Here is a 12,979-nt window from a genome sequence, read left to right on the forward strand (position 1 = left end):
TTATCTAATGGATTAGATTTGTGAATATTTATATTCACTTACCTGAGATGCTTTTAATTACAAGAATAAAAAATGTCAAGAATAATTCATAATACATGTTGAGGATTCTGCTCCAACTGTGTTTCTGGAAAACAGAATAATATGCAGTAAAGCCAATACCCTAAACACAGATCTGATTCATGAAGGAAGTTTTAAAACTTCTCTGTCACACAGTCTTTTAAAAGACAGCACAGAAAAATTTCCCTTCTCTTAAGAGAGTCTACAATTCTTCAAACTTTTAAACAACTAGATTTAGTAAAATTCCTAAGCAATGAGCTTTGTTTTCCAAAAGAAATATCTCTTAAGTCAAATTTTTAATTCTTTTTACTGATAGCTTCCATAAATATCAACAATAAACCTTCTATAAGTATAGACAAGTCCACCCTCCATTGAATCCCCTCCCCCTTGCAATTAACCAGTCTTCTAGTTTTAAGTCATCATCTTTGCTTCCTATTATGAAGGTCTTGAGTAAAATAGAGCCTGTGCCTTTTTGGTTTTGGTTTCTTTTTAGGGTCTCACTCTAGCCTGGGCTGACCTATAATTCACGGTGTAATCTCAGGGTGGCCTCCAACTCACAGGGATCCTCCTTCCTCAGATTCCCAAGTGCTGGGATTAAAGGTGTTCCCTGCCATAGTCAACAGAACCTGTGTCTTTTAGTGTGTGGTGCTACATTCTGCTACAAACAATGTGTGGAATTCCCAGGTATATGCACCAGTTCTACACATTCAGGAGAGAGAGAGAGTGTGTGTGTGTGTGTGTGTGTGTCAGAGAGAGAAAGAGAGGCAGAAAGAGACAGAGACAGAGAGAGCACTATCACTTCACATACCTGAGATAATCATCTTATAAAGAGGAAAACTATGCTTCAAGTCACAGTTTCAGAGCTTTCAGTCTGTGGTTGACATCTGGTTGCTTTCAGTCCTGTGGTACAGTAGCTCATAACAACAGAAGCCCATGACAAAGCAAAACTACTTACGTCACAAGTAGAAAGCTAAAGAGAGAGAAGGAGCTTTGTTCCCACTATCCCTTTGAAGGATATGTCCCTAGTGAACTAAATATCTCCCATGAGTCTCCACCTCTTAAAGGTGTTGCCTGCAATCTCCCAATACTGGAACTCTGAGATCATGTTTCAACACCTGGATCTGTATAGGAGATGTAATTGTCACACCATACAAATGTGTGTGCATTCATAAAAAAAATAGCCATCATGGCTTGGAATTGGGTCTTTATTTGTGGGTTGAATATTTTTAAATACATACTCCTTCTACTAAACATAGTCTCATACATCTTAGAATTTAATTGGTTTTGCTCATCAGTAAAGTCTACCCAATGCCTGAAAGACAAAAACTACTCAGTATTTGTCACTGAAGAAGAGGTGGGGGCAGGGAGTGTGTCTACATTCACAAGCTCACTTTTGCTTACTTGAGGAAACTGGAGAAACAAAGTGACACTTCCCTGTAGTCCAAAACCTCCCTCCCACTGACTGAGAGCCAGGTAACTGAGGTCTGTCTTCATTAAACTTGGATTTTAGCTAACACAACTTTTGCCTTAATAATTATGAATACAGAGAACAGAATGTAGAAAAGACTCTCTCTCAGTGGATGTCATTCACTGTGTGAATATTTCATAAATAACCCTATGTTTCCTTCTTACCAAAATCTTACTTCATCCATCCTACTTCCCTTAAAGGACTGTACACAGCAGGACATAAACAGGTAAGTTTCTGGGACATACAAACCCAGCCAGCCTCCCAGTTTGACAAACAATAAGATGCTGTGCAATCTTGGGCAAGTTACTTAAGAGTCTTAGAACTCATATTTTCATTGCAAAACACAGAAGAGAAGAAGACCACCCCAGGAATTTCAGAGGGATTACAACATCTGATGTGTATGAAGCCTCCTTGGAACATGACAGCCTCCTCACCTAGAGCAATGACCCTCATTCACCTCCCATTCTAATTCCTGAATACACGAAAATATGTTTAACAAAGAAGCTGAATAATAAAGGATTTATATCAACCCTTGTGAATAATCTCACTAAATATCTGGTTATTTGGTGGAATTTACAAAAGATAATGATGGAAAAGAAAAAAAAAATATATATATATATGTATATTGCATGAAAATACCAACTGCTGCTCACAATCAAATTAAAGCAACCTATGGTCTGAAACTTCCCTATCTCCTACTGACACATAGTTTATAACTGACTCTTTTCTTTGTCTTGGGTAGAATGAAAAGCATTATTTCCTTTATGCCTCTTCCCTGGTTAAGGTTGTCAGCCTTGAAAAGAGTGCTAAATTTAAATTTCAAAGCATAACAAGGAATAAAGTTATGCAATTTTTCAGCATTCTAGTAAGGTATAAGTTCCAATATTTTTAGACCTTACTTTATTTCTTTAATAATTTTAGTTATTTATCAGAGAAGAGAGACAAGGCAAAAGAAGAGGGAAAAGGTAAGAGGTAGAGGGGGAGGGAGAGAAAAGACAGACTGATGGAGAATGAGCTCTTACAGCAGTGAGTTAATTCCAGACGCAAGTGCCAATATGTGCATCTGGATTTACACTGATACTGGGAAGTTAAACCTGGACCAGAAGGCTTTGCAAGCAAGTGTCTTTATTTGATGAGCCATCTCCTAGCACAAGAACTTACCTTATAAAGAACGGAAGCTGCATTTGGGGTGTGTTTACATCATAATTTTAATGTAATAATGCTCTTAAGTTATATATGTGAAACTGAGAATCTGGTGTTTTATTAACTACCTAATTCAGTTCCAGACAAATGTGAGAAGTATTGTTAGTAACCTACCATGGATACTCTCAAAAAGCAGTAATAATGTAGACTTACAAAAATCTTAATATCAGTTTTTATCTTAGGATGGTTTTAGTGCTGTGCTTGATTTTTTATGCTTTTATTTATATTACTTTTGCTTCTTCTTTAAATTATTTATGATTTTAAAGTAACTTATGCCCAATGTAAAATATTTACAAATTGAAGATTGAAAGAAGAAACTAATCTCAATATGTATAGTATTTTTGCATGTTTTGTGTCTTTTGTACACATTTTCAAATAATTAAATTATGCCTGTAACAGTTACTTTCATGGTACTGAAAGAAAACACTCCACAGGGGAAGCTTATGGAAGAAAAAGGCTTTTATCCAGTTACAATTTCTAAGGGTGCAGCGCTGATCATGGCACAGACAGCTGGACATCACATCTTTTCATCAGCAGGGAGAAAGCAAGAATGAGCTCCCTAGCACTAACATGGGAACTTGGACTATAAAGTCCCAAGGCTTGCCTCCAGTGACACCCCCCCCCCCGCCCCCGCTATAACTCCACCTCTCAAAGACCCACCAGCTGGGAAGTAAGTATAAGACTTAATCACAAATACATGAGGCTATGTGGGACACTCCACATTTAAACTTATACAATGGCTTATTAATTTTATATCTTGCATTTCCACTTGATATTATATACTGAGGGCTATCCTCTTTGTTAATACCACTTAATTGCCACCTCACATTCCTTCATGTGAATGTAATATCACTACAAAATGTACTATATTGCTCACTGACCCTTGACCATCTTCATGTGTAAGGAAGTAACACACAGTTTTTTGGAGCATGAACTCTGCTACCAGCCTGATTCACTGGAATCTACATTTGTTTTCTTTACCAGCTACACAGTCTTAGGCAAGTTACTGAGCCATTCTATGCCTTGATTTATTTATCCTTGGGGGCATAAAGGGGAGTGGGTGACAACCCTATCTCCCAGAGCTAATGGCATATGTTGTCAGTGCCAAATATCTAAAGAATTATAAGTATCACTGAACTCCTGGCTATTTTTTCACTTGTATTTCTTCTCATTTTCTTGTTGCTATAGCATGGCAGGACAGTACTACAAGTATGACACATGCATGTAACCATATAACCATACAACATTCCAGAGATGTGCAATAGCTCATACTTCCTGCCCTAGAAGTGCAAGACTGTCTCCACCACACCCAGGACAGCAGTGCACATTTTCATTTTCTTAATCTTATATGGTAGTAAAGATGGAAAAAATAGCATCTCATTAATTTTGAAGCTGAATTTTCTTTTTATTATAAGTAAGACAAATTATAATCATACAATACTATTTTTGTTGTTGTTTTGTGAAGTAGGGTCTCACTCTAGCCTCGGCTGACCTGGAATTCACTATGTCATCTCAGGCTGTCCTTGAACTCACAGTGATTCTCCTACCTCTGTCTCCTGAGTGCTAGGATTAAAGGGTGTTTATGAGCTATTTCTTTATGTTCCTTCCCCAGTTCTCAGATGTTTCATGGTTTATTGAAGCTTACTTCTTTTTTCCTTTTTCTCAGTAATAAAACAAATGTTTATCTATATTTTCTTCATTTTTATGGCTTCATTGTTTTAAAATTTAAATGTCTCTTAAAATTTGCCAATAATTACTTTTCTGGTTAAGCATGAAAATAGGATCAAGTTAAGCTTATATTTTCAAAATAACTATGAGTTCTTTATCTAGCTGATTAACCAGTCCTATATGTCCTTTAAAGTTTGCTGACCTTAGTTATAATGTACATGTTTTCCTTAAGCACTCCACTCTAACACAGCATGCTCATCCAAGTGCAAATATGTGCAGGCACATGCATACACGCACACACACCACTTTCTCTGTTCTCTCCTTTTAATTTTTATTCATACCAATTGCCATGAATTAATATGTGTCCCTTTATGTCCTCTTGCTAAATTTATTCTTATATATATGCAGTCTGGAGTCATACCTGATCATCCAGCTCACTGATACATCTATATGACTCTCTTTTTAAAACATGACAACTGGAAAAGTATGTCTTAACAAGCATAATGCCCAACAAACATGACCTGAGTGTCTAGAAATAAAATGAAGCCTGAGCTTCATCCAGATGTCTGAAATACACTTTGGGATCCTTGGGTCTTCAAACCCACCATTGTCATCAAGGTGAGGACAAGACACTGATCATAGGGCTTATCTGAGCAATGAGAAAAGTAAGTCTCATCTATCTAACATGCACCCAATTCATATTTAATATATTTTAAATAATATATTTATGAAATATACATATTTCATATATTTAACATTTAAGATCTAGACTACATACATGTGCATGCATGTATACATGCATCTAAATAACAGTTACTGGGCTAGAGAGATTGCTTAGTGGTTAAGGCACTTGTCTGTGAAGTCTAAAGACCCAAGTTCAATTCCCCAGGACCCACATCAGCCAGATGCACAAGATGGTGCATATGTCTACAGTTCGTTTGCAGTGTCTAAAGGCCCTGGCACACCTATCCTTTCTATCTGCCTTTCTCTCTTCTGCTTCTCAAATAAATAAATACATATATTTTAAATAATAGTTATAAATTAACCCTAATTATCCAATAGTATGAAATTTTCTATTAATTTAAGAAACTTCTCTTCCTACTGATCCAGTGACCTAGGAAAAAGGTTACAAACAAGGTGACCAGTATCTCTGCCTGTCAAGACAATGTGGCCTGAGGACCTTCTAGGGTGTCTGAGTGCTCATATCTTGAGCCCCTGATTCTACCCAGGTACCCTTATTTGTAGTCTACACACTGGGGAAATTGACCACTCTCTAGAAAAAAGAAGTATGGATATTGGGCCATTGCAAATCTTTCTAAGGAGGAAACAGAGGTGCAGGGAAGTTGAACTAGCCAGGCATAGATTACTGATGGCTTCATTGACTCATACATAAGCAGATGCAGATTGCTTCTGTGGAAACCACTTATTAGCCAAAGATGAAAGTGTGCAATTCCTAAGAGAAACTGCCTTCATGAAAATCATAACACTGATCACTTTCCATGTTGTTGGCTGAACCTAGGCTAGGCAAGCACTCTACCACTGAACTAGTACACCAGTGATCTTCTGGTATCAAATGCTTTCTTTACAATGTTCAACATGTAAGGTAGAGAAACAGCCAAATGCAAAGTAGCAAAAGTGACCTCGGGCACCGTCATGCAGTGTTGCTATATTAGACCAGGAATTCATGTGAAATCTGGCTTCATATTTGCAAGGCCAGGAAAATCACTGAGATCACATAGTGGCTTTCATTAAAATACCTGTTACTATTATTTTCATGTTTTTCCCAAACCCATCTGTGCTTGGGAGGCCCTGCCACATGGACCATGCTGCCCACTTCTCACATCCAGAACCTTGCAATGTGGCTCAAAAGTTGTTTTCTCCAGAAAGCTTGCTAAGTGGTACCACCCAAGCCTCAGGGCCTGTCCAAGCCAACCCCACCACAGTGACTCCATCATTCGTGGACCAGTGTCCACTCCCTGGTTAGGTCCCTGAGGGCAGGCTTCCATTCTTGCATATGCCTTTGGAAAGGAGGCACACTAACTGACCCCAGATTCTGCATAAACTAAGCTCCTCTTATTACCCCTTATGGTTTGTCTAAGGGTTTGGGGTTGGGAGGCTTTCCCATAACTCAACACTGTACATGGCAGGGGTCCCAAGAATACAGCAAGGACAGTCAGGGAAGCTAATACAATGATCTACACTCCACCTCTGATGGGAACTTTCAAGCCATTAACTGCTGTCATGACTGTGATGTAACCTGCTGGGGCACCAGCCTCTGGAAGCACCTGTCAGACTAAGATGTTGGAAGCAGGAAAATTTAGGTGTGAATCTGGGACCATTTACCAGACAGATGTCCTTGATAAATTCCTGAACTTCTCTGTTTCCATCTCCTTACCTTTGGATAAGCCTGATAATACTGCCTATTTAATTTCGCCTCTAAGAGGCTCTCACAAATAGATTTATCTAAAAAGCTTTATATGGGATGGCACATAAATGACAATGTTTTGTGAGTTCTTTGTATATTCTAGATATTAATCCTTTGTCAGATGTATAGCTGGCAAAGATTTTCTCCCATTCTATAGGTTGTCTCTTTGCTCTATTCACAGTGTCCTTTGCTGTACAAAAGCTTTCTAATTTCATGAGATCCCAGGAGTTGATTAGTGATTTTATTTCCTGAGCAATTGGGGATATATTCAGAAAGCCATTACCTATGCCAATATGTTGAAGGGTTTACCCTACCTTTTCCTCTAGAAATTCAGAGTTTCAGATCTGGCGTTAAGGTCCCTGATACATTTGGACTTGATTCTTGTGCTTGAAGAAAGATAAGGATCTATGGTACTAAATAGAAAGTTCTCATCAAAAGAAATACAGATGGGATATAAACATCTAAAAAAGTGTTCTACATCCTTCACCATCAGGGAAATGCAAATTAATACTACTTTGAAATTCCATCTCAATCCTGTCAGAATGGCTACCTTCAAGACAGCAAATGACAATAAATGTTGGCGAGGATGTGGAAAAGGGGAACCCTTCTACAATGTTGGTGGGTACAGCCATTGTGGAAATTAGTGTGGAGGTTCTTGAGACAGCTAAAAATAGATTTGCCATATGATCCAGTTATAGCACTCCTAGGCACATATCCTAATCACTCTTCTCATTACCTTAGAGGTACTTGCACAGCCATGTTTATTGCCACTCTATTCACAATAGCTAGGAAATGGAACCAGCCTAGATGTACTTCAACAAATGAATGGATAATAAAGATGTGGCACATCTACACAATGGAGTTCTTCTCAGTAGTAAAGGAAAATGAAATTATGAAATTTGCTGGGAAATTGATGGATATGAAAAGGATTATAGTAAGTGAGGTAATCCAGGCCCAGAAAGCCAAATATTGCATGTTCTCTCTCATATGTGGATTCTAGCCACAAATGTTTATACTTGTGTGTAAGATGGGACCAAAAAATTCAACAGTAGAGGCCAGTAAGCTGGAAAAGGGCTATAAGCGAGGGAGGAGAAGGAAGGAGTTTAGGGGATAGTATTGTATATATGTAAGTAGAAGAACAGATTACAGGGAGTTGAATGGCCTAAGTGAGGCCAGAGGAAGAGGCTGAGTAAGAGAAGGGAGGGAGGAGGGTCGTGCAGAATTGAAGATATTATGAATAAGACAAATGAAAGCCTAATTCTCTGGATAATGGAATGTCCAGAAGCCATAAATTGCTACTAGAAAATTTTCAGTGCCAGGGATAGGATACCTACCAATGAGTCGTTGGCTAGGAAGTTCCCTGCTGCCTCCAGAACATTACATGCTTTTGCCGAGGCCCTTGGTTTCCTAGGAGTAACAGATGGTAAGGCCCTATCACTGAAGACTTCACATGAGAGGGCAGCAAGATCACTGAAAAGTCAATCTGTTGCTGAGCTGAGTAAAACTTCTCCCTGTAGACCAGCCAACTGAAAGCTAGAAAAAGCTGCACTGCCATGCAGCCCTTTGGGAGACAGAAGTCATCATCAATGAAAACAGTGGACACTGGAAGCCTCAAGTTTGGCCAGATAGGCCAAATGACCAAACAGGTGCAATAGTGGTATGATGGCTCTGAGGGAAACCAGCTGCTATCTAATTGAACTAGAGGCTGGCTGTATGGGAGGGAATACATACCTGGTACTAAAAACCTAATCAAAAGCCTATGGCAGGGGAGGTTATGAGCCTTAGGGATATAAAGCCTGCTCTTGTCTGGATAAATTCATACATTACTCTCACCAAACTGCCTGAAATAATTAATGCTACTCTTACTTTTAGAGAAGCTTCTCTTTTCAGAGGGCAGGGACCACTGGGATGATCCAAAAGGCAACATAGTGCTGAGAAGAACTGGTGGAGGACTGTCCAGCACTGAGACATCTCTAATACACACTCCAAGGCTCAGGGTCCATTGCAGAAGAGGTGGCAGAAAGAATGTAAGAGCCAAAGGAAGGGCACCACTTGTTACAATGCAACCACCTAGACAGAAATTGGCCTCCATATCCATGACCTCACAGTGCCTAGCAATACTTTCACAAGACCCTCATAATAGATGAAAAAGATGATGACATCAAAATAAAAGAGAAACTAACAGAGAGAGGGAGGGGATATGATGGAGAGTGCAGTTGTGAAGGGGGAAATGGTGGAGGGGAAGGAAATACCATGGTTTTCTGTCTGTACGTGTAGAAGTTGTTAATTTTTTTTTTTAAATGACAACTGTTATCACTTATTTCAGCTGTTCTCACATGTTACAAAAGAACTGGAAATGGTTCAACTTCTGAAAACTATGCTAGCCGGGAGAGCTGATGATACACACACACACACACACACACACACACACACACACACACACACACACAGTGACCTTGTTTTCAGAATCCCTGTCCCTAGGACTAGGTGGTCTCCTGCCTCAGGTAGCAGTGGGAAGGGAGGACTGGAGCTTGTCCTTACCTTCAAGGAGGCGTCCTGAGGCTGGGGTGGGCCAGTTGTCTCTACTTCACGCTAAAATTCACACAGCAGGTGAGAAACCGCCCTACCCTGCCTGTGGACCATCGCTGTGAAACCGGAAAGGAAAGCGAGGAGCCCAAGCTTGAGCAGAAGTGTGATTAAAGAGGCAGGGCCACCTGGGAGAGGGCTGCGAGGGCGGGAGGGACAGAGAGGGAGTGTGGGAGGAGAGGAAGAAGAGAAAGGAAGAGAGAAGGCTGCGGGGGTGGGGGGGGCTCTCAGACGTGGGGCGCGCCCTCTGGAGAACTCGGAGTTTCGGATCTGGTTTCCTCGGTGCTCAGACCCGCAAGTGCCCCACCCACGAGCTGAGGATGGCGGGGGCGAAAGGCACAGGTGGAAAATCCCGGGGCGCGTCCTTGTCTGGCTGTGGTCTCTGGCTGGGAACTCGCAAAAGGCCACCCTCGAGGTCGGGAGGTGGCCAGAGCGCACCCTTGAGGCTGCAGGGCGCTACGAACCCCAGTGCAGTGAGGACACCTGAACCCCAAGGGACTGCAGAAGTACAAACTCCCCAAGCCTCCAGGAGCCAAAGCTGAACAGGGTTCAAAGGTTGCAGTGCTAGGATCAGGAGATCTAGGCCTCGGCGGGGAGGAGGGGGTGGCGGGGATGGAAAATCACTATTGGGACGTAATAGAGAAGAATTATTCCAAAGAAAGGGAGGCCAAAATGAGCATGTATATATATATGGAGAGAGAGAGAGAGAGAGGGAGGGAGAGAGGGAGGGAGGGAGAGAGAGGCTTTTTTCAAACAAAAATGTAGAGGGACACTCATGGGTGACAAGGCAAGTGTTTATATATGACAGTGATTTTCTTTTTTTTCTTTTTTTAGTCAATCAAAATAGTTTGCCATATAATAAGTAGGAAAAGCATACTGCTGCTGCAATAAGTGCAAAACGTGTTTTAATACACAGAATGCTGACAGAAAGGTATGTTTCTTAATGTGGTAGAAAAGAACCTACTGTTAACTTCAGAATTAGTAGTGAAAAATTTTTGTTTTTTCCTATGATTGTTAACATGTAAAAATGTCAACTTTCAGAGAGACAAGAGTTTGATGATGTAAGAAATAAAAATAAGAAGGCTGGAGAGAGGACTCAACAGTTAAGGCACTTGCCTGCAAAGCCTAAGGACCTTACCTAGTACCCACATACAGTCAAATGCACAAAGTGGCATCTGGAGTTCATTTTCAGCAGCTAGAGGACCTGGTACACACATTCTCTCTGTCTCACTTCTCTCTCCCTCTACTTGAAAATAAAAAAAGTAAAAATAACTTTTCAAAAGAGAGCATGAGAATAGCAAAGGAACAAGGCAGTACATTTAGAAGACACGTTTTAGGTGAATCATCCTTTGAAATCTATTAAAAAAAAAACTGTTTTGGCATGTGTGTGTGTGTATGGTGTGCATGGGTGTGTGCTCATTCGGTTGAGTGCAGTGTGCGTGTGTGCTGCTACCTGTGGAGGCCAGCTTTTGCTTCTTCAGCCTCTCTCCACCTTACATTTGGAGACAAGGCCTCTCACGGAACCGAAGCTCACCAATTCCACTCACCTAGCCAGCCAGCAGGCCCTGAGGATCCCCTAATTGCTTCCTCAGTGCTGGAATTACAGGTGTGAGTCAGCACACCTGGCTTGCACATGGGTCCTGGGGATCCAAGGTTAGATACTCATGCTTGAATGACAGCTACTTTGCTGACTGAACCATCTCCCTATCCCCACGCTACTATCCTGGGTTTAGCAAAGTTACCAGATACAAATTCAAAGTCAGTACAGAAAAATTATCTATATACATATATGTGTGTGTGTGCGCTAGATATTTGAAAACTGAAGTTTCTTAAAGATTAAATTTACAATAGCATTAAAAATTACAAAAGCATAAACTTTGGAGGATATATATCTACTGTAGGGGCTGAAGAGATGGTTCAATCAGTAAAGCATTTGCCATGCAAATGTGAACACCTGTGCTCAGATCCAAGCACTCAAGTGAAAGCTGTGGGCTGTAGCATAAGCCTGTAATCCTAGTGCTGAGGAGGTAGCAAAAGGAAAATTCCAGAGGCTTTCTGGTGAGCTCCAGGTTCAGCAACAGACCGTGCCACAAAAACTAAGGTAGATTCCAGGTGTCATGGCACATGCCTTTAATCCTAGCACTTGGGAGGTACAGGTAGGAGAATCTATGAGTTCAAGTCCAGCCTGAGTCTACAGAGTAGTGAATCCCAGGTCAGTCTGGGCTACAGTGAGACCCTTTCTCAAAAAAAAAAAAAAAAAGGTTATAATGATGCTGATGCTGATGCTGATGCTGATGCTGATGCTGATGCTGATGATGTGGAGGAGAACAATTGAGGAAGACACCTGACATCAACCTCTGGTCTCTGATCCAAGTCCCAGGTGGAATTTTCAAAGAAGTTGAGAGATTATTATATATGAAAATTTTCTAGAATTGTCAGAATAATCTTGAAAATGAACAGTTAGTGGACTTATACTGACTTAAAAGTTTAAAACAATGCCCGGTGTGGTGGCACACGCCTTTAATCCCAGCACTCAGGAGGCAGAGGTAGGGAGAATCGCCATGAGTTTGGGGCCACCCTGAGACTACATAGTGAATTCCAGGTCAGCCTGAGCCAGATTGAGACCCTACCTCGAAAAAAAAAAAAAAAAGTTTAAAACAAGGGCTGGAGAGATGGCTTAGCAGTTAAGGCACTTGCCTGCAAATCCAAAGGATCCAGGTTAAATTCCTCAGGTCCCACATAGGCCAGAGGCAAGGTGCCACATGAGTCTGGAGTTCAGTTGCAGCAGCTGATGGCCCTGGTGTACCCATCCTTTCCTCTCCCCCCTCTCTCTCTCCCTCTCTCTCTCTCTCAAATAAGTAAAGCAAAATATTTTAAAATATTTTATTTTTATTTATTTATTTGACAGAAAGAGAGAGAGAGCTGTTACAAATGAACCCCAGACACATGTGCCACCTTGTGCATCTGGCTAATATGGGTCTTGGGGAATTGAAATGTATTTATGAATATTTCCAGAAGGGCTGGGTATTTTCACTGAAAACTAATTCAGTCATTATCTCATTCTACATGTATTAATTCACAGTGGACCATAAATTTAAACATAAGTGCTAGAACCATAAATATGTCATAAAATCCATAAGACACTGAATATTCTTAGTAAAAATGGAAAATATTTATTAGGATATAGAACATACTATGTAAAATAAGTTGACAAATTGAATGTTATCAATTTTTAAATGTCTGAAAATCAGTGACACCATTAAAAATGAATGAGTAGCCTGAAAAACTTTTCACTTTACATCTATCCAGCTAAAAGCTTGTACCCATAATATAAAAACAACTTCCACACACCAATAGTATGAAAAGAAACATCATTGATTAAATAAGGCTTTTGGTGTTAGCTTCCCACCACTCTGACAAAATACCTGAGATAGAAATTTACTTTAAAAAGAAAGGTATGGCTGGGCATGGTGGACCATGCCTTTAATCCTAGCACTTGAGAGGCAGAAGTAGGAGGATGGCTGTGAGTTCGAGGCCAGTTACAGATTAACCTGAGCTAGAGCAAGACCCCA

At 40.5% G+C, this 12,979-nt stretch overlaps 2 protein-coding genes across 2 annotated transcripts in view; both read right to left on the reverse strand.

Annotated features, from left to right (window-relative positions):
* Il18r1 (interleukin 18 receptor 1) overlaps positions 1-9,462 on the reverse strand; it is a 45,403-nt gene extending 35,941 nt beyond the window's left edge. Inside the window, exons 1-2 of the mRNA XM_004651691.2 lie at positions 9,363-9,462; positions 43-124 (exon numbers count right to left, since the gene is read on the reverse strand). Of these exons, the coding sequence (XP_004651748.2) occupies positions 43-97 (55 nt within the window). The 5' untranslated portion in view covers positions 98-124; positions 9,363-9,462. The remainder of the gene's footprint in view (positions 1-42; positions 125-9,362) is intronic.
* A 231-nt stretch (positions 9,463-9,693) lies between these two features.
* The window catches only part of Il1rl1 (interleukin 1 receptor like 1), a 28,615-nt gene continuing 25,329 nt past the window's right edge, over positions 9,694-12,979 (reverse strand). Inside the window, exon 10 of the mRNA XM_012952481.2 lies at positions 9,694-10,030. Within this exon, the coding sequence (XP_012807935.2) occupies positions 9,694-10,030 (337 nt within the window). The remainder of the gene's footprint in view (positions 10,031-12,979) is intronic.

Source organism: Jaculus jaculus, chromosome 4 (assembly GCF_020740685.1).
Source record: "Jaculus jaculus isolate mJacJac1 chromosome 4, mJacJac1.mat.Y.cur, whole genome shotgun sequence".
NCBI lineage: Eukaryota > Metazoa > Chordata > Mammalia > Rodentia > Dipodidae > Jaculus > Jaculus jaculus.